General features: G+C 36.6%; 1 protein-coding gene across 1 annotated transcript in view; it reads left to right on the top strand.

Moving 5' to 3' along the window:
* Positions 1–23,607, top strand: part of LOC139690464 (collagen alpha-1(II) chain-like) — a 93,256-nt gene that overhangs the window by 7,315 nt on the left and 62,334 nt on the right. The window contains exon 2 of the mRNA XM_071587919.1: positions 12,568–12,657. Coding sequence (XP_071444020.1) covers positions 12,568–12,657 — 90 coding nt within the window. The remainder of the gene's footprint in view (positions 1–12,567; positions 12,658–23,607) is intronic.

Below are 23,607 nucleotides of genomic sequence, written 5' to 3'. Positions count from 1 at the left end.
GAGGCCGAAACTTCGTGGAATTTTGTTACATTGATTGAAAAGTAACTCAGACTTTTCGCTCATCAGAAAATATATTTATTGATCAGCTAATATCATTACTCTGTAGATTCTACAGCCCAGTGAAACTATTTGATCAATAAATATATTTTCCGTGGAACGCTAAGTCTGTATCACTTTCCTATCATCTATTCTACGGAAACTAGGTATTGTTTCCAAATGGAAATCGGATTATAACTACCCTCTTGGTTGAAATTTTAATGCATTATTGTGAAGCCTAGTACTTTGCAAATTAAATGTGGATGGCATTTTTCGTACAATAACAAGCGTTTTCAAATATGAATTCATACCCTGACCAGGAGACCGAATTTTTTTTGCCTTTACACTTGGTTTATGTTGTTCTTCGCCGACCCCGGTGGCGGCGGGGTAATGCCCTCACCTGCCAAAGGTCGCGGGTTCGATTCCCGCCTAACCATAAACCATAAACACAGTAATCAACGCAAAGGTCGGTTTAGTAGGTGATGGTAGAGTTCACCCAGTACTAAGCCCGACGGCGTGTGAAATTCACACATCAGGGTAGGGGGGCCAGTTCCTTTCCCTGTACCGGTTATGTGAGGAAGACCTGGTACCCGAAAAATCACATAGTTTGGGTGGAGCTGCAGGTGCCCAAAATGCACCTGCAGCTCCACCCAAGTTTATATATATATATATATATATATATATATATATATATATATATATATATAAATATGAAGGTAGACGGGTAGCTATGCATCGGCTTCAGCTTTCTCCTTTGAAAAGTAGGATTTTCAAGTAGCCTATAGAAAAAGGAGTGATATATAAGCTTCTTCCGCAGTGCACACGTGGCAAAACATTTTGCTTGTTTTCTTTCAATCTTTTTATTTTTTCAACTAGGATGCATTCCTTGCTCTGGCGCGTGAATGCCTAATACTTAAACGCAATCGGAGACGCTTGTAATCAGTAAAATTGTTGAACATTCATTTTTGTTCGAAAAATTCATTCCAAACATTCACAATCTAATCGAGTATGAATTTTCTTCAATGGATCAAATCAATAAAAATTTCAAAAGTATTGATACTATACGTTAATTCGGAATACATAGATTTGAATCCTATAATTCCTGCTGAATGGTATTAACCGTATTACGTATAACTCGTATGATGAGAACTCGTGTAATATTTTCCCAGCCATCAAGCCAGAGTGGAAGAAAGTGTATGCACACACATTGCCGCACGGGATAATTTTATTTGTAGCACATAATAGGAGAACCAGAAAAAAATCTCCCAGGAAAAGCCGATCAGTTCTGAAGCAGGTCTTAAAGAATTGGTCCTTTCATTCACTTGAGCGTGGAGGGCGGAACAGGATTGTCTTGCAAGCCGCATGTCATTTACATGGCCTCTGGGGTGGGGGAACTTTTGACCCAAGTGCAAGGCTTACGTATTACGTGCCAATTGCTGTCAACTGCCTTCGCGCTCATCCGTCCTCTCAACTCACAACCGTCGCCCCCCCTTAATGCCAACAGATGACCCAACCTCAACTCGCTTCATTAGGATGGCTTGGCAGCCAAGGCAAAAGTGTCTAGGACTGCTTTTAAACCTTTGGTGCTCGCAATCTCGCACACTTGAAAAACTACTTGTTCCGAATTAAGGTGGTAGCGCTCTGTAAATATTTAACAAGCCATATAGTTTGAAATAATAAAAATGTACGTTTCTACGGCGTCGATGTATGCGCTCCAGGGTAATCGCTAAATTAATAATGAGATTCGCATTGCCAGGCGTTCCGAGAACCGTGGAAACCGGAAAATGTTAGGATATTTCTCCAGTTAGGGGAAAATCGAATGAATATCAGAAACTTTTTAATGTTTCCAATGTACTGTGAAAGAACTTTGGACAAATATCCGCGTCTTTCTTCTATCGATTAATAAAACATTTCTACCAAATACAATCAAATGCTCTCGGCAAGAATAACATCACCAGCATTTAACTTACGTATTAATCATCATCTTCATCTACCCTATGAAGCAATTCTGAGTGCCGCTCCCAAAACACTTGATTTACTCTTGTTTTTTCGGAGGATCATGACAATTTTAAAGTAGGCCAGAATCATACAGAGCGAGGAAAAGCTGATCATATGACCTTTCCAAATATTTTAACTCAGTTATTCTTATCAATGCGTTTTGTTTATAATTGCAACCATTGGGGCACAACCGCCTTCACAGTCACAACGACTGGTTGCCTGGTATTTATTAAACGTATTGCATTCCCTTAAAAGTATCGATATCAAAAGTCATAATAAATGAAAACTTTCCAGTGAATGGTATCGTCAAATTAATTTATTAGCTTTCATTATTGACGTAGGCATTGCCAAGCTGTGGTTAACTGGGAACTGGGAAAGCGGAATTAAAGAGCAACAACTTTCTCATTATCTCACTTTTGGGACCCTAATGGCCCTAAATTATTCTTGAGGATCATTAAACCAATAATCTCAATGAAGTTTTGGCCCTTAAGTCCCCGTACCATCATCCACTACGGCTGTCGTACATAATTATTTCTCGCTCACCAGAATACTTTGCATGAAAAAATATTCCTTATGTCTTGGGGGGCTTAATTTTAGCATTTATCAGTATTAATGGGGATCGGCCACCCTCCCTGTCTACTCTTTGGCTTCCACTAATCATATGGCAATTGCCTTTTTCTAGTACCGACCGTGGTTACATAGTTATAAATTTTCAATATTTAGCTCTCGTATTTTTATTAAATTCTGCCAATATACCAATAAGGTATAAAGGGTTAACTATGAATGCCGAATGTTTTCAGACCTCGGGGTTCGTGAGTTAGCATGAATTATATGGCGTTGACCATGCCCAATACAATTTAAATGGCCATGGTCAATTCAAATTGATCGCTGGCTGAAACTCTCAATTTGTCAAGAAAACTGTATTTATTTTGCAAAGATAACTAAAAACGGAAAAAGGTAAAACTATAAAATGGAACATCTCGGGACATCTTAACCTTAATTATGGATATCTAACATTTAGTTTTTATTGCTTTTTCGTCAAGGATAATCTTCAATCCTGAATTTTGTTTGTCAGAGCCTATCTCTCAACTCTACCATACATGTGCCATAACCTCTCTATGTTCACATATTTGGCTCACATGCCTTTCTCAGCTTGCCTTTATTTACACGAAATCGCCCATCTTAATTTGACCGAACCGTTTGATACTCCGAATGAATCAAAAATGCCCCTCCCGCATACACGGGCTGTATTACGGTCTAAAATCCACCGAATGCTAACTTAAAGACCCCTTAAGTTTTAACTAAAAACATTTATATAGTACAGCATCTTTATAACGAGCATAGGAGATTCACCAAAATATGGCTGCCGAGGCTAAGTGACAGAGGGACGGGGCTCATATTCATCAGAATAACCGCTTTCCATTTTTATTTAAGAAGTTAAAAATAATGATAATTTTGAGCTAAAAGTCTTTGTGAGAATAGACGAAGCCCGGGTAGGGGTGACCACTTCGGGGACTGCAGTCAAAGGGATTTCTGATGGGCAAAAATGATTTTTTTTTAAATACAGTTAGGAAACTATTTGATATTGCTTTAAAATATGATTATTTTTGTTTGATTTTGATCAAATTTCATCCCTAAACATCCTGGTCTGTAACATGCTCGCTATTGGCTATTGCTACTAGGTTCACTGGTTCACTGAAGCGTGATCACTGAAAATCTGACTTAATCTGCTCTCCGACTCCCTCTTTTCTCTCCCACCATTTCCTATCTCCCTCTCGTCCTTTTCGCCTTGCTCTTCTTACAATTTCCTGCTGTATTTCTACGAAAGGAAAACAAATGAGGAAGTACTAGGCATGTTGGGCTAGGAGAGGGGTTTGTTGGGAGAAATCCTAAGAAGGCAGGAAAAATGGATGAAGGGTGTATTGATTGGTAGTGGAATATTGAAGACTGTAATAGAGGGGAAAATGTTAGGCAAACGAGGAAAGGGCAGGAACAGGATAGGGATGTTGGACGGGATGAAGGAAGTACTCAGAGATGAAGAGGGACTTGATGTAGAGTAGGTTGCTGGATTGTGTTTCGTTAGGAGTCACAAAATATTTATTTGGTAGTAATTGTCATCCAAAACTTACCTTAACCGCTAGATTACTTAACAAAATGTCCACCTATATGTATATGAGATTGTGCCTCTCTATTTCCTTGTATTTCCCTGAATTTTATCCATATCCGATCCTCTTAATAAAAACCAGGGCATGTGACGACTGACTTATGCACAAATGCAAGAAATACATATCCCTTAAGTCTACTCCATTTTGCATAACTTCTATTAACTTTGTTCAATTTACCCAGGGGAGCGTCATCTCGGAATCTGCAAAGCAAATAGAAAAACTTTGATTATATTCTATCTGACTTTCTGTTTATATTTTTGTTCATACCATGGCGCCATCCATTCTCCTCCCTTAAACCCAAACTGATCTTCACCCAAGTGTTGTTTGTTCTCCTTTCCAATCTTGTCCTGAAGGCTCATAATCATTTCCTTTCTGTGCGCGAAATAGAGCGTTTCAAGTTCATTTTTTCAAGCCTCCAATATTGCTTTCATCTCTATAACATTATTGATATTTGGACTGATTCCATAATCCATTTATCATTGCGTTGCTATTCTCCATAAAATCTCACTCTCGTTCTCTCATTTCCTTTTCTCTTCTTCATCAATTTATTTCTCCTGTAATTGTGGCTGAACAATTCTTTCTTGTTTCCCGTTCCTATTGTTCCCTCGTAAAAAAACTTTGTGACTAAAAGGCTTTAGGTTGAGAGAGAATATTGATCTATTTGACATTATGGGCAGATATTATAAGAGGAAATTTGAAGTCCCCGGTCTTTTAGGATGTATAATTTATTATAAGGGGAAAGGATATATTATTCACATACCATGAGGAGATGAAGAACAACATGGATGGGCATACGCTGAGTCACATTGAATTTGATGGGCTCCACAATGGACAAATATGCAAGCCAAGTAAAGAGGGATGTCAGACGGAATAGCTATGAGGGTGTGGGGAGTAAACACTAGGAAGGTAAGGCTGATGGACTGTGGCTTAACATTCTTCGTATTGAAATACTTATGAAGCCTACGCTTTTTACGTTAGACATACCACATGGCATCAAATTCCGCAACTAATAAACTATTTGATGTAATGCTTGTAATAATTATTCGCGTTAGAAATGTGTACCTCCGAATCTCACCTCAATGTTCTTTTTCAAAGCGTTGATATCGCAAAAGGACAGGTATAATATAGAAAATATTTTAGAAATCGCAATGGTTACGGCAGTGATTATATTTATTGCGTTAAGTTCTTACATCTACATGTACTCAGATCTCAATTAACCTTTGCAAGAATGTTGGCGCCACCCGCAAATACTAAATTCAACTATACGCGATATATATTAAAGCAAAAATTTACATGCGGTAAAAAGTTCTCGTGTATATGCATGTAAATTATGTTATGTTCAATTATCAGTGGATTTCTCCGTGGATTTACCAATAAATAAAAATGAAGACTGCAATAATTTTTCTGTTATAATGGAACGGTTCCACAACATCACATCTGAATCTGTAATTCATAATAAATAAGGCTCCTTAGGAAAGTTCTTTGCCAGCAAAACTTTCGTTTTACAATTTCACATGATCATTATTGTTACGATATATCTGTGATAAGTCATTTGATTTTATATCTGTGTTACTGATTTCTCCAATTCATTTAATGATAATAAAACATTTGACATCATGGACAAAGTGTGATGAATTTAGAATATACAGAAAACGTTGGTTACAAAGCGTAACGAATGAAAAAATATATAAATACATTCAAAAGCATTCTTCTTCACTGCGAAAACAACATGGACAATTAGTTAACTTGGAAACCAATCTGCAAATAATAACCAAATATTACTGCTCTTGGAAGTCGTAATTTAGCCTTGGAAAACTCAATTTCAAAATGGATTTGACTCTTCCCTGCCACATTTTCCATGGCGTTCCTTTCGTTATGTTTGCAAAGGCAAACCTTATTGGATGCACGATAGTATTGGCACACGGGATAGTAATGTATTTCAGTACACTGCTTTTCGTAAAACCCATAACAAATTTTACTTGCCATAATTTTTAAAGTATTAAAAGTATTAAGCTTTTAAATTTAGTTTCCATGGCGTGGGATCAATCTTTGTTAATGTTTTGGGTCAATCTTTGTGAAAGATGGAAACGTTTAGGTTTCCCATCGGTGGTAAGGGGCAAAATGTGTGTGGAAGGGTATTCCACACCCCAGTTAGCCTATACTATATTCTGTTCCGTAAAAGTTTGCATCACTCATTTGTGCGGGATAAACCAGTGGACGGCCACATTGTCTTTACAACAAAAGCACGAGGTAAAAGCGATTCGAAATAGCTTTTATCAGATTGAAATCAAATTGTCCACAATATTTATGATGAACAAGCCAATTTATAGCATTTAATTTTTCATTTAAGGGAAGCTTTCTGTCGATGCCGGTGAATGAAACATTTCGAATAACTGATGCGTACAGCGCACAGTTAAAAAAGTTACCCCGAAATCCGTTTGGACGTCATCTAGTTTTTGGAGCAGCAATGTGATCATGAAAATATCAATAATAAGGAATCTTCAAGATCATCTTCCGTGGTTGGGAGGTCCATGGAAATAAGGAATATGCTACAATTTGGAGACTGCCATAGAGAAATTCTGAAATAACCTACGTTTTATGTGAAACCAAGTAGGTTTATGGTACCGAAATCGACTAGGAGGTAATTTAAGTAGTAGTAATTATTACTGGAGGGGACCGACAGCAGAAGTAATTTGTGCAAGAAGGGATAGATGGGTAATTTTGTAGGGGGTAGGATATTCGGGGAATGGAGGAAGGGCGGAGAAAAATCCAGCGTCGGCATTAGGCTACTCATAACGAACGGCACCAAGGGGTCCACAATGTAATATCCTATCCGACGGAATTTTAGCTTTGACTTTCCACACGTACATAATACCCCGCAAGCCGCCGCAATGGCGGCGGGGTATGTGGCGGAGGGTGTTAGGTCACCACCCGTAAAATAAAAATATAGCCGCTCGCAAAACCAACATAAACAAGTGCAGGTACATTCTAAGGAGCATGTGTATGTATTCTGATAGTATATGTATTCGCACACATGCATTATAAAAAGGTTTTTGAATAACTGTCGAAATATTTAGGGTTCTTTAGTCAAAATCTGTTGAAACAAACGTTTACGAAAACTGTAACACACTATTCAAGAAGTTCTCTCGGGTTTCCCACCGGGTCAGGTTGCAGTACACCGACGTTTCGAAGGCTGACTCTGCCATCGCCTTCGAAACGTCGGTGTACTGCAACCTTACCCGGTGGGAAACCCGAGAGAACTTCTTGAATACCATACGCCGGGAAAACCTGAGATCCTTCATTGTAACACACTAAATGAAAATGCCACGTGTCTGCCAGTAGTCATTCCAAATTCGTGTCACGATGAAAGCCTGCCATATTTAACATCAACTATTATATTGATGCAGTGATACAATTCCATCGATATAAATAGTTTAGTTCAAGTTTTAGTTTAAAAAGTAAAAACTGTAGGTACAGGGTGAAATAAGATAGTAGTGCCTCACAAAATTATAAATTTGGAACTAGCATTTGTTTCCCAACACATACTGTTGACCTAATAAATCCTTATTATTAAATAATTCATGGCTGATCATTAAAAATCGGGCCAAGCCGTTGGTTTTAATTATCAAAAAGAGTACAAACACAAAAATTACAAAATCAAAGATGTATTTCTCAATGATTCTACAAAAGTTAACGATTTGGCAGCTATAATTAGCAAAATGGCGTAATGCGCTTAAATATAGCTTTTTGCTGTCAAGGCTGGCAAAGCTATTGCATAGGGAACTAGCCAACATTAAACATTCACTTAACAGGAATTTGGGTACTCACTCTATGGCAATAGGACATGAATTGTATATTTAAAACAATTCATACCATCCCACTCTTATTAATTAAAACGAGTACAATGTATATCCATGCGTCAATATTGCGTGGTATAGTGCGACCGCACTAAGCGCTCAATGTAAAATTACGATGTTCTTGATACGCCTTCGTATTATGATAAATGCTCACGCATTTCACTTCATAATGTCGCTTCCTTCTATTCCATACCTCAATGCATTTCTTATCTTGATTTCCTTATTTAATATCACTGAATAGGTGACATAATTAATAACTACATTTATTTCCCCTAAAGACGGCGCCAAGGTGGCATTTCACCTTCTGTCAATGTGGCTGTACATTTTATGGATTTCCATTTCCCGACTTTTTCCCGACGAGCATGCCACCCCGTTTCCCAATTTTCTCCCCAGGTTTGTGGGGTCAAATTACGTCTTCTTCGTGGTTCGTCCCTGAATGCTTCGCGCGGTAACAGTATCGATGAAGTCGGTCCAACTACAAATAGTTCAAGCTTTAGCTAGGTTCTGAAAGGGTGATCCTGGTGACCTACTCAAAAGACGAATTGATCTCACAATTAAAAGGAACTCCATTCTCATTAGAAATCCCCAATTCCCATATCAACTTCCGAATAGAACATTGGAATACTGACAGAAAAAAATTGGCCACTATCCCCATTTGTTTGGAATGCATTGAAATTTTCTAATAAATTCCTGACTCTTTCCCGATTTACCGACTGATTAGCAATCCTCCAGTGAAATACACCCGTTGTCCAACTGACTGGCAAAAGACTGCAGTTATGCACATATGTGCAGTCTTTCTTTGCACTCATGTCAAGGAAAAGCATCCATAAATATATTTTTATGGCTAATTTTTATTGTTTTCATAAATTTTGAATTTTTATAGCCTCATTTATTAAATTAGACTCGTTCTAAATAAAACAAATAGTTTCACTGTAAAATTTGCCATTTATCTGTAAGGTAAGACAAGCATGTTCACGAGCGCCGACCAAATTACTTGGAGGGGGCTCTCCCATAAAGGGTGCACTGAAGGGACGAAGCGTCGACCAACATATGGCTTCACTGACCGTCTAGGATTGTGGTGAACCTAGAAAAACTGTTTCGAACTAGTTTCAAATCATATTTTTCATATCGACTATTCAATAAACTTATTACCATAAGATCCATTAATATATCTGTAATTGGAGCTTAGTTCCCTTCCCCGCTTACATTCCATAATAAGGCGTGCCCTCCAACCCGGGGCACATTACACATTTGATCGTAGTAGGTAGGTACCACCGTATTTCATATAAATCCTCTGCTGCTATGAACCAACTCATATGAAGAGAGATTTTAAGTCGTTCAGAAGAGTGTTTTTAGACAAGTAGAGGGGTAGGTAACATTCTACTTCGAATATTCAAGTTAGGGGTTGACATATATTTCATTTCACCATTTCATCCAACGCAAAATAACTATTTACCGGACACATGAGGTAGCTGACCTTCATACTGAAATTCCAGCTAGCCTTGGTTAGTCGACTAAATGAACTCACGCTTTATCACATAACCGGTGCTATTAAACGTAACTGCATATCTTCGCCTAATCGACACACATGAATTCCGCTGAGATATATAGGTTGACAAAAGTATACATATTTACCGATTTCAGCCCGTGGATTACGAAAAATTAATTTGTCGGGCAGCACCCGTAGCATTCTAAAACACGAAGTAGGAATCCAAAAGGTCTGAAGCGTCTGCAGGGTTCCTTGCCGTGCATACAGAAGTGAAGAGCATCTAACATGCAGATTGGACAAAAGAGTACTAGGCGTGCGAACGGTGCCTAATTAATTACATTTGTATTAACCAGGAAGAGTTGAATACAACTTAGAACCTTTGCTAATTCACTGGAAGGCGATATCATAGTGACGTTTTTCTCTTGAGTAAGTTTTTGAGAAGTGTGCAGTACTCCTCACATAAGTGTGGTTCCTTTCGAGTTCTCTCATCGGAGAAAAAGTATGATGCTGTTGTTGAAAATCGTAGTCAGTTTAACCACATGCGTGTGACCCCCACCATCTCTTAACGTTACTGTGAAGCAGTAGTAGTGGTATGGTAATGGTATGTTGAGATTTTTAATAGATCTGGTTCAGCTTATTGGTATACAGAATTTTGCGTAATTATTTACCATGGGCGAGCATTTTAGTTTACAATAATTTCTTTAATCTCAACCGCCGAAGTGTGGCAGTGCACAATTGTTTGTATTGGGGCCAATACATGGTGCGGATCTCTTGGCGGATGATATTTGGTGTGATATTGCAATTACACAAAGAATTTCCGACATAATAACTTATGTAATGCAATGACTGGAAAACACTCTTCTCTCTTAGTTTGTGCTCTAGGACATAGCTCGTTGTCATCAACAGACAGTCTGCAATAACAAGCTCTGTTCCCACTTTAAAAAAATATTTTTTGTCTATTCACGTTGGGGCTCATATTTCTCCTATTTGTAAGTAGGTGGCACCTACTCAGGAAGTAGATTTTTGACCGCAAGTTAAGTTTGGACATTTATTGCCTTGATATTATTGTATATTAATTGGACTTCGGGGTAATTTTTGTTTGGAGCCAGTTTAACCTTTTCTTATTTGTGAGCTTACTATGTATACAGTACTGACAGAATATGTTTCATGTAATCCATAGGCACTGCTTGGATACCTATGGCATTGTGTGTTCAATTATATCCTCAATGAACTCTTTGAGGGTGTGTGTTACAAATATTAACCTCTCAAATATAAAAATCAATTTTACTCAAATATTTGGTGAAAAAACAACCAATCATTGCTGGCCCCGGTGACAGCTGGATAATGTCCTTGGCGGCCAACTCAGAGGTTGCAGGCTTCATTCCTACCTTGGTGGTTATGCTCCAACTAGGGCTTGGGTGTTTGGAATTCTGCCTATTATTCAATAATTCATTGTCAAAAACCCCTTGTAAAGCCCAAAAAGTCCTTTGTTTGGATTAATGCTAAATAAATAAAGCAAATAGATTACTTTTTACTTACACAGAGGATTGACAAGTTTTATCTCATTTTTCCAAAATTCTGATACTTTAAATATGGTTTTTACAGTAAATATAACTTTTAGTTACCCACTCCTTAAGGGCATTCCAAATGTCATGCAACACATTGGAAGGGTACATAAATTACTCCTTCAGTTCTATATTGGTAGATATTTGAATATGTTGCAGTAAGTGAGGCAGGATTCATAATAATGTAGATTCTAGTACAAAAAAATCTCCCATTATCTAATTATCAGAAATAAGAAATCCAAGCCTCCCTTTCCCACTTCAGCATACATGGCTGCATAATGTAGTAGGATAAAATTTTGTTTTATAATTTCTTCATGATTTTCAATTGAATTTGCTAATAGTCACTTATACCTTATGTATCATCTTATCTGCTTCAAAGAGTGCTTGTGTAATTGACATGTTACTAATTGCTGAAACTGCTTGACTATCACCCTGCTAACTAACACTCTGTTTTGCATTGTCAGCTTTCAATGTCAGTTTCTCTAGCCATCCTGTTGACATCTTCAGATAAGAAAGGTTTCTGACAGAAAGCTACCTGTAAGATAGCTGAAGCAGTTATGTTGAAAGCAGGCAATGCAATGCTGGGGAACAATGGAGTGACTTCATCAATTGAATCGCCTAAGAAACCTGAAAACCAACATAGCAGAAACAATTGCATTATGAAGTCATCGTTGAATAACAATTTTTATGATTTGTAGCTTTTATGTAAATTTCATAATACAAAATGGGAACTAAGTAATATGTTTAAGCAAATTTTTAGGAACATAGCAAATCATTTGTAGTGGACAGTTATTAAGCCATCTTTACTCTTTACATAAATTCTTCATAAAATTTCCAATGGTGGAAAAGTAGTATGAGGAAAATAAAAATATTAATGCTCTTTTCAAATGGAAGCAGTAATTGATTAATTACATCATCATGCAAAATCAAGAATATGGTATGATTGCTGAAAATGTGTATATAATTACATACATGAGCGTACAAATCTCTGTTGATGTTTTGTTGTAATTTTTTTGCATTGCATTCAGAGCACTTTTAGCCAAAGCTGTGTGATTTAGTGGGTAGGTACTGGCTAGCACTTGATGGAAATTGGATGCAGCACAAGTTAATTAATTGGGTTCCCACTCTGATTTGCAATTTTCATATGGAATGTGGTTGAATATGAGGTGATCTCTCCCCAAAGCTATCTCAATAACCTTTGGGTTAATTATTCTGGTGATATGGACTCCGGGGAGATCTTATGTTAGTCTATATTTTCAGTATAAGAAAAAGCAAATTTACACTTTTCCACAGGTGGAAAACTGGAATTTGTTTTTTTCTCATGATGACGAACTTCCACAACATCTCGCCTGAAAATTCCATTGCATCTCACTCGAAAATTAATTATGATTAGATAATATTATTTACCTGTTACATTGTTGGCTTGCCTCTAATAATGTTCTCATTCTCTCCCTCAGCTCCCACGAGGGTTCCAGCAGTTCCTGATCCAGGGCCAGCAGAAGTAGAGGAAGAGGAGGAAGATGATGAAGATGATGAGGAGGAATCTGGTAAGATAAGGAAGAAAATAATTATGCTTACACTGTTTATCTTCAAGAGTATGGTGATTCAAGTATAAACTGAGGGAAAATAGGTCTTAAGTTACATTGGAAATTTATCATAAGTATAAATCAGTAATGATTCATTAAAGCATGCAGGTCATTTAACCTAATAGATATTTAGTGAGTGGTTCAGTGAAATGTAAAGCTCTACTCATCATCACTCTTCATCGGAATATCTCCTTCTCCATGGAAAAAGACGTCAACGGCACCATCAACTTCCTCGACTTGACAATCACAATTAGGGATAATAGACACGAATTTGCAATTTATAGGAAACCCACATATACAGACCATATAATTTCTAATGATTCCGCACACCACTTTTCTCACAAACACGCAGCCCTCCACTCCATGATCCACCGCCTCCTACACATCCCCCTTTCCCCCAAAAACTTCAAACTTGAACTCGTGAACATCACTAATATAGCTACCAACAATGGTTTCAACCCCAAACTAGTTGACACATTACTACGGAAAAAACAAAAAGCAATGGCCATAAAAAGCATTTTCGTATCTCAGCCCGCAGTATCTAAAGATTTTAAGTGGTGCTCGATCCCGTTTCTGGGAGATCTTTCATATAGGATTTCCAAATGCCTACCCACCTCACTCAAAGCAGCCTTCTACCCACCCATAACCCTCTCCAAACTTCTAGCCAATGGAAAAGACACCCAGGATAGCCTTCTCAAATCAGGCATTTATAAACTGAAATGTGAGGATTGCAACAGCGTTTATGTCGGTCAGACCGGCAGGAATATCAAGTTACGAGTCAAGGAACACGCTAGGTGTCACAAAAATCAGAATAACAACTCTCTCTTCGCCAAGCATTTACTAGAATTCAACCACAGCAGTGACTTTGTCCCAGAGATATTACACACACTCCCAAAAGGATTAAAAATGGACGCTCTCGAGCAATTAGAGATTAGAAGGCACTTGGTGAACCCCAACACGACACTTTGTAATGAGCAATTATTCCCATACCCCTCCCCACTCCTCTCCGAGAAATTAGCCTGGAAATGGTCAAAACAATCCATCAATGCACCTGCGAGCCCCCACCCCCCTCAAATCCTTCCAACCCTCCCCGCCCCCACTCTGTCCTGAGGGTATATATGCTTGCTCTGTCTGTTTTGCAAATTTGTACCTGATGATGCCGCAAGTCGGTGAAACGCGTCGTGCCGTATAATAAAATCTGTGGAAAAGTACGAGTCTTTCTTTCTATTTCAATAATGGATATCAATTACTTCCACGAAGTGAAGCCTGAAACAATAGAATATATTAGCATTCTTATTTAAACAATCTATCCTTTTTTTAATTCTCCTCTGTAGCGTCCCCTAATCAAACTAAGTGAAGAGGTAATAGATACCTTCATATATGCAATGGTGGATGGCATAACTTGATGGAACTCCTTCATGATGCTAAGAAAAGGGGACCTTCTGCTTTTCCTTAAAATATAACGTTACTGTGACCAGTTTTGATGCATGCCATCGTATCTGGCAACTTTACAAAGTTTTCACATGGTTATGTAGAACTGGATGCAAGGGTGGTAGGGTAGGGGTCATTAGCGAAGAGAGAAAGGGAGAGATTTGTTTTGAGAAGTGAGAGCTGGTAATGGGTTGTCATTGCAGGGGGTAAACGACAGTTTGGAGTAGTGCATATGGCTTGGATTTAGAAGAGAACAGATTAATTAGGGGTGGCCAGAAAGAGTACAATTGCTCATTTAGTATATTTTCAAGTGAAGAGGTTTGACCTTTAAGAATTTCTAGCTGCATGAAAGAATCACGTCTTGGACATTTATTTTCCCTGTGAAGGATAATTAGTTTGAAATTAATACTGTTATTATGATCTATGTAGTCTTCCCTTATTATTGCCCTGAAGATATTCAGAGGAGTTTTTATTTATAACCTTTCCTTTGCAAATTGGGCCGTTCACCATATCATGAAGTCATGTTATTTAGAAGTTTATTTAGTGATAAAAATAATTTTTTTGCCACAGACTTGTTCTTCTTAAACCAGTTGTTTCATTAACTACTGAAAATGAAAATACCTGGGACAATAGGATGAAAGATACATAATGATATAATGATTGGCAATAATGATATATTGATGATACCCCTTTCAGTAATATTACAGGTAAGCTCTATGCAGTTGGTGCCTATCTGTAACGGGAAACTACATAAAAGTGAAGATCAGATTTTATAGGGTTTTTATTTTTTTAACTGTCAGAAATGACAGTAAGTAACCCAATGAGCCAATTTCTTAACTTTTTTCTTAGGCTTGACTATCATCTTCTCTAATTGCACTCCCCTCAAGCATGCTGCTGCCTTTTGGCATATGCATGGGCTTCTTCCAATGGATTTCCAATTGAATGCACAGTCATTAAACTTCTTGTTGAAATTCATGATAGTAACTTTGGTTGCTTTTAGGGTCCTAATGATTTAGCTGAATGCTGACATAGTTGAATGATACATTTTTATTCCAGTGTAGACAGCAATTGACATTTCTTGGATAAAAATTTTTCTTCATGGAAGGATTTCACAATTTTATTGGTATGCCAACATGACTCAAAAGCAAATGTCTACCATAAATGTAATGCATTTGCATTTCAGACAAATGGAAAGATAATATGAATCTAAACAATGGTTCCAGCAAAAACTACTTTATAGATATTGAAATCTAAAGAAATAATTGACTTTGTAATTCCACACACTTTATTTAAAAAACACGACCCAGGTTTCGACGTTGAACGTCATCATCAGGTGGTCCTCATAGAAGCACGCTGGCTATATATACCTTTTGATCATAGGAGGGGGGGGTTGGTCAGAGAGGGAGGTTGGAGGGGTAAAAAGGTTACAATGTAGCTGGGAAGAAAAGAGAATTACATTTTTGATTTAGAAGAGTGGTAGGTCTAGGAGTGTGGAGATGTGCCTTTTACAGTCGTTCATGCCTTAAGAACCTGATCTCTCACACTAAAGACAAAGTCCCCGAAAACGAGAGGAGTGGAGTGTATGAGTTAAAGTGCTCGGATTGTAGCACAAAGTATATTGGGCAAACAGGACGGAAATTTAAAGAAAGGATTAAAGAACACCAAACATGTGTAAAAAATAAGAACATAACATCCCTCTTTGCAAAATACCTCATCGAAAGTGACCACAAAAGTGACTTTGTGACAAAAATTATTCATTTTGAAGAAAAAGGTCAAAGGCTCGATGCTTTGGAGCAGTTAGAAATTTTGAAATGTGTCCGTTGGAAAGATGATCTTGCCAACGAAATTTTGTATCCCTTCCACTCCCCACTCCTAGACCTACCACTCTTCTAAATCAAAAATGTAATTCTCTTTTCTTCCCAGCTACATTGTAACCTTTTTACCCCTCCAGCCTCCCTCTCTGACCAACCCCCCCTCCTATGATCAGAAGGTATATATAGCCAGCGTGCTTCTATGAGGACCACCTGATGATGACGTTCAACGTCGAAACCTGGGTCGTGTTTTTTAAATAAAGTGTGTGGAATTACAAAGTCAATTATTTCATTACATTTCAATATGTTATGCAAATTCCACAAAGTTACGCCTGAGACAACAAATTCTACTTTATAGAGTTTTTTTACATGAATTAATTAATAATTAGAGTTATTTTAAGTGAATTTTAGTCAGCGTAAACTTTGAAGGCAATTCTTTGGTCATTTTGTCCAGTTTTGTTGCCTTGCTTGTGCTTATTGTAACCCCTTCCCTATTTCTAATGCAGTTAAATCTCTAGTTGCTAGGATAATCCTTTCAGTGAATGGAGGGGTTAACTCATTTGTAAGTGTGTTGGAACTCAGTTAGGACTCACTCTTTATTTTAATATATGGCCATCATTGAAGGTAACCATATATTTAAGAATGAAATATTTCAATTATCATGTGCAGCAGTAAGCAAAGATTGGCCTTTAAATTTGGGTAGGAATGAGAGGTCTTAAGAATGAGTGGCTGTAAAAACCAAGTCTCTTCTGTTTTAATCCTTCAGGCACATCTTACATTCATTATATATGAAAGGGAATACCATCAAGAGACATCTGATATGATCTTTACATCTTATGTTTAGCATTTTCTAAACCCACAAAATTTTAAATAACCTTGATCATTATTTTTCCATAACATCCATATGCATTGGAATATTAATGCTTACTTAATTTCAAACAGTTCATGAGTTATACTTCTACTTGTATTGCCCTTAATAGTGATGTTAACATAACCACAGTATTCAACTGAAAAGGTTTGTTTGATTGGTGAGTGGTGGAGCTCACCCAATACCAATCCAAACATCGCGTGAAATTCACACGTCAGGGTAGAAGGACAAGTTCCTTTCCATTTGCCATCTGTGGTGTCCCAGGAAAATATGGTATTCAGAAATTTGCACAGCTTGAGTAAAGCTTAGGGTGCCCAGAGATGTGACTTGAAATCAAACTTGGGCCGTATGGTCAGTAACACAGTGCTCTACCCAGTAGACTATTATGTCCCAATAGTGATATGAATTTCATTAAATTCATAAACTTTTCCATTTCTAATTTGGAAGTTTGTATTTGATTTTCATTTAATTTCTCTTTTGGCTTTCCATCCATCTATTTTATTGCATACCATCTCCCTTTCAAATTTTACTTTTGCAATGCCATAGCTACAGATATACATTATAGCAATTTGCCTTTAGTTTTTCCTGACTTGTCATTGGGTGTGAAATTCTGGGACCTTTTTGGAAAGCACCTTCATTTTATCAAACAATCTTACAGTGAAGGATTTGTTTATGTAAGGAGAGTGTAATTTGAACAATAGATCATTGGGTAATGCACCCACCATCCAGTCACACACACTCTAAATTTTTGTTATTAATCATGAGAGACAAGTGATATAGAAAATAGAGACAAGTGAGTGAGTTACAATATAGATAGAGACAAGTAAGTGAGTTAGATATAAGCCATGTAGCATGCCCACTTCTCATTCTTAACAATGAGACAATTTTGAAGAATCAGATGTAAGATAACCTTCGCAGAGTTAGCGGTGAGTGTCATCATGAGCTATTTTGTATCAATAGTGGGTTCCACATATCCAATGGCATTAAAAAGCAAAGAAAATTCAACAGTATTGTCTAGAGAATAAGTGAAAGAAATACTGTATGAGAGTGACTTAGATTAAAGTTTACTTGTAGGTAAAAGTCATAGTGATGAAGCAATTGATGTTTTCAAGGAAATTTTTGCAATGGATGATGATGAAAATGGTAACAATGACATTGTGAGTGATTTTTCTGGGAAGAATATGTGTGATTACAATGGGATGGGGGGCATCGACTAGTTAGGTATTATATTTTTGCTATATTATTTAATTTCAATTTAAGGACACATATGTGTATGAAACTTTATAGAACACTAACCTGATTACTTAAATACTATGTAGGTTGACTTAAACTGGCTTTTAGCTTGTCTCAGTCATGATAATAATAATAATAATAATAATAATAATACTTTATTCATTTTAAAAATGGTACAACCATATTAAATGTCGTCAATCATAATATTACTTAATATATAAACATAAGTTCTTAAATGTGATGAAGATTGTCACAAAAGAATTCATCCAATGAGTAAAGTGGGTGAGCAAGTAACCAGGTATATACCCTATTCTTGAAACTCTGGATACCATCTGATTTCAACTGAGTAGGCAGATAGTTATACAGTCGTATGTTCATATTGTGAAATGTGTTGTAAGTTGATGACAATCTACAATAAGTAGTATTTAGATTCGATTTACCTCTTGTGGAATAGTTATGGAGGTTGGATCTTAATTGGTAAGTTTCTAGATTAACTTTCACATGAATCAGAGCCTTAAAGATATACAAACAAAATACAGTCATGATTCTATACCTAATAAAAAAAGGTTTGCAGGAATCACGTGGTGGTATATTAGCAAGAGAGCGAATAGCTCTCTTTTGCAGTAGCAAAATTTGTTTAACATGAGGGGAATGACCCCATAACTCAACACCATAATTCAAATGACATTGAAAGAAGGCATGGTAAAGTGTTAAACGATACTCATTTGAAATGATAAAGTTGAGCTTTCTTAACATATAAACAGCTTTACTAAGTTTATTACAGGTCTGACTGATGTGAGTCTCCCAATTAAGTTTTGTATCAATATAAATTCCTAGTATTTTAGCAGTTTCAATATCAGTTGTTTTTGATTTAAGACTGCACACAATATGCTGAGTTTTGTTAGTATTTAATTGTAAATGATTAACATCAAACCATTCCTTAGCCTGTTTTTGGGTAGGGCTAGATCGTAACTTTGCATCTTCTGGATGTTGACACTTTTGTACAAAAGTAGTGTCATCAGCATATAAAACAGATCTAGGTTTCATATTACAGGGCAAATCATTAATCATGATAATTAAAAGTACTGGGCCAAGCACAGAGCCCTGTGGTACACCACATTTTACTTTAAGAGCTGCAGACCGACAGCCATCAAGTTCAACCAATTGGTGGTGATCATCCAAATATGACTTCATTAGTTTCAGTGCAACTCCCTTAATACCATAATATTCTAGCTTTGTTAGTAATATTGAATGATTAACACAGTCGAAGGCCTTACTAAGATCACATAGTGTCACTGAGACTGATTCCTTTTCTTCAAATGCATTAATGACATAATTAACTATGGACTCTACTGCCAAAATTGTAGATTTCCCAGATCGAAAGCCGTACTGGGATTTGGAAAAGAGATTATTTAACTCAAAAAAATTACATATTTATATGAACAGTTGTGATATGAACAGTTGTGAGGGCGGAACCCATGCCTCCCACAACTAACCTGTGCAGCTATTTAATGCATTTCATAATTAACAAAGGAATCTTCTAGGAGACTATTAATTCTTTTCACAATTTAACAATACCTTGGTACAGATATGACATCATTATTCCAGCTTGATCACTTCCAGAGACATTGTGGAAGATATTTTTCTGGATGAATGGAAATGCTTGCAGGTAGTAAGTGAACCAGCTACTGGAGGTATTCACATTGAAGCTCACTGTAGTAATTATTTTTACAATGTAGTTTCTATGAATTATCATAATATTTGAATATTGCAAAGTTATCAAGTTAGCCTTCATGTAACCTCATAGTGATGCACAAAATGGGAAATGCTTAAATCATGGAATCCATGTCCAAGAGGTGATTAAATGATATTTTTGAATAAAAGATGCTTGAATACTCTTCTGTAATCATCCTTTTTGTACCTTTAATGAAGAAACTTTGGCCCACAATTGTAGGATTTGAGAGTGCTGCTGGAGTAATGATGAATTGAACCTATGGAAGTATTAACATAAACATAGAGATGTGCATTTATTTTCCAAAAGCAGTCCTGATTGTGGAGATTCCTAATGGGGCTTATTGCAAGTGTAGCTTCCTTTACTGCTTTTCATGCTTCAGAATTTGATGCCAAGCATAAAAATTTATGCATATCAAATAAATGTATCCCAAATATATTATTTCTGTGATTTTTTTCTATCTTGAAATTAACATTAGTCTTTTTTTCTGTATTTGTTCTGACAACATCCATCAATGATCAAAAGTGCACCCTAATATCCAGTAGCCTCAACACTATAAGCACTATAAAATTTTATCCGATACTTTTTCAAGCAGAGCAGGATGAATATCAAGATGAAATAGCACCAATCACACTGGAAAACTTGTGAAATATGTTCATGGATTAGAAAAGAATGTGCATTTTCTTCTTATTTATGTAGTATGGTTGCTTTATCCAAGCTAAAATGTTTCCTATTCTTTCCTGGTGTATCCTACTAAATGCCAGACATAAGCATGAAATTTATTGATATTATATTTACACTTTTTCCTCAGTCACTACTACTACTAGTGCCCCTGCACCATCAACACGCCGACCAAGTCCAGGCTCACCTGTGGACACAGGTTGGTGATAAAATGGATTATTATATAAGGAGCATTCCTTGCACCACCTGATACCCTGGCAATTTACGATAATTTTACATAGCAATCTGACGATTATATAATAATGAGACTTTTCTGTGAACAGAAATCCGGATGGATAGGGACTTCTGCAAATGGTGTTGGTAACAAGAGCACTGCAATTACATAGAATGAAACTTAATAGTACTAGCCTTAGTGGCAAGATTGAAAATGTACAAAAACTCAGATCAAATTATGAATCAACTAATTATTGTATATACATATCTGGTTAAATTTAGCGCTCATCATTCATTACAAATTATTTAGTTGAAGTACTTTTGTTCTACCCTCCAGAAATCGTCAACTCTGACCTGATACCTATAGATTGGAGAAGTGATGAATTATGTATCTGTGCAGAAGTAGATAGTTGTTTATGCAGCAGAATAATTCACAACATTTTGAATCAAATGAGGGGAGATATCTGTTGTTTACTTTCATTAGTTTATGAAAACAGCTATCTATCACCTTATTGTTAGTCTAACTTCATTTTAAGTTTCAAAAATTTTTACAAAATGAGCATTTTTCATAAAAAATCTAGTTCTCATTTTCATAGTTTCCATCAAATTCTATTGTTGTGAAAATATTGTTATTGATATTTAATTTGCCTTGAATAGTTGGTTCTCACTCAGAGGTTAGGAATATGGGAACTAAGCGAAGGGGAAAAGTTTATGAATCTCCTTCCCCGAATTAATGTTTTAGGTAGTGCAGCTTTCAGTTAGACAACTACAAAAACTGAATAATTACTTTAATACTTTAATGATTAGGGACATTATGGTCCAGTGAGTAGAGCACTGGTCTACTGACCGTAGGGTCCAGGTTCAATTCTAGGTGACTTTTGTAGGCACTCTCGGTTTCACCCAAGCTGCATGATTTTTCAGGCACAAGATGTTCCACGGAAAGCATGGGCAACACAGAAAGGAACTCAATCCCATACCCTGATGTGTTAATTTATAAACAATAGCCATAACTTCTAAATGATTTAAGGTCTCAGCAAGTCTCTGTTGAAATGGCTTTGACTGGAGGAAATTCTTCAATATCAAAATCATCTTCTCTCCTCTGTCCTACTGGGTTGAGGAGATTTTCATGGTAATTTCTTATGCATGAGAATCTAACAGCTCTTTAACGTCTTTAGGTTCAACTTCAAGGTCCAATTTCCTTGCCATGTCAATTCTCAGTTGAAGTAACATCCTCTGTGGAATTATTTGCCTATCTGGTCCAAATAAACCACCAATTGAAGACAATTTCTGTCAAGCCTCTCTAAGATGGCTATTCTCAGTTTTGTCCCATGACTGCCCAATTATTATTACAAGAACAAGAAACTTCTCCAATGCTAGTTTCTGAGATTGCTTTAGTAAAAGTTCGCCTAAATTAATGAATTTTTAATGACAAAATTCAACCCTATTCCATGAGTTGTATTAGGAGGCAAGAATTCCGTTTCAATATTCAATCAAATGTCAATGAGTGACTGCTTATGGTCATGTGATTCCAGAATGTGCAGTGCTTTGAAAGATAGATTTTTATCCTTATGATGTCATAGAATATTAGGGAAGAAATAATTGGAAAACTAGTCTTCAATAAAAGTAGAGGTAAACCAAGCTCTTGCATTACTTCTCCTAACCACCATCATGACTGTGCCTTTTACACTTTCATTTTTTAATCCTCAAACATTGGTTTTAGCTTAAACGTTCCAGCAGAATTTCTCCCAAGTAATAAAGTCAATCTATTCTTGGCATAGTTATACATGATCTGCAGAATGCATACTTGCCTGAAAACATACATGTATTAAGGCATTGATTTTTCTTCCTTAGAACTTAGTATATCCTTGAGGGTATCTTTTTCCAATAGAGACCACTCATCAACATTAAGTATTTACTCAGAACGGGAGCCCATTTCAATTGTCTCTAATAATTTCTCTGAGAAATCACTGGCAGCCTGCTTGTCAGCACTTGCAGACTTCCCTTGCACTCTACCATTACGAAAATTGAATCTGGTTTTAAATCTATCAAACCAGCAACAGCTTCTCTAAAAAGGGACACTCTGAGAATCTTCATTTTGCTGTTCTTTAATGTCCTCAAATAATAAGAAACCGAGGGAGATGCTGCAACAATAACTTTTAATGGAGTCATCTGCATCCGTTAAAGTGCACAACTATGAATACCTGTGGCTTTGTACTTATGTTTTGTATTTCATCATAACATATTTTTCTTTTAAAGCCCCAAAGATTTTTGAGTTTAAGAGGATACATTGGCAACTAAATGGCTAAAGCACTTGGATGGATATCTATTCATCTGGGTTTGAATCCTGATCATGGCAAATGATTTTTCCACTTTGAAATTGTTGCATTACAATGCTCAAATAAACTTTTAGCCTTGGCTGGATAAGTGCAAGTATATAACATGCAGTATGATAATGAAATTAAGAATACAAAGTAACTTTCCACTGTTCTTTATTAGCATACAACCAGTTTCAACGCTCAAGCGTCATCATCAGGTACCTTCCTTTCAAGGTACCTGATGATAACGCTTGAGCGTTGAAACCGGTTGTACGCTAATAAAGAACAGTGGAAAGTTACTTTGTATTCTTAATTTCATTAACATGAATTTCCACAAGGTTGAGCCAGAAACAATTGAATGCAGTATGATATTCAGTTTAAGCCATTAGGAATTTCTTCATCCCCGCGCCGATTCCTTCATTCTTCTAAATCACTGTTGCTTTCATAGGAATCACACTTTTCACTTAATTTGAAATATCACTTGGTTTTATCTTTAATTTTACTACTTACAGTAGTATGAGGCAATTAATTCTGCCAACCTATTTTAGTTGTCAACATACCATCATCATGAAGCTTTATTTGGCTTTTAGAGTTTTGACTTAGCATTTCAATTTGGAGCAGGGAGTT

Source organism: Hetaerina americana, unplaced genomic scaffold, assembly GCF_022747635.1.
Source record: "Hetaerina americana unplaced genomic scaffold, ioHetAmer1.1.p SCAF_3, whole genome shotgun sequence".
Classification (NCBI taxonomy): domain Eukaryota; kingdom Metazoa; phylum Arthropoda; class Insecta; order Odonata; family Calopterygidae; genus Hetaerina; species Hetaerina americana.
The sequence above is the reverse complement of the archived record's forward strand: the minus strand, read 5'-3'. Positions and strand labels throughout refer to the sequence as shown.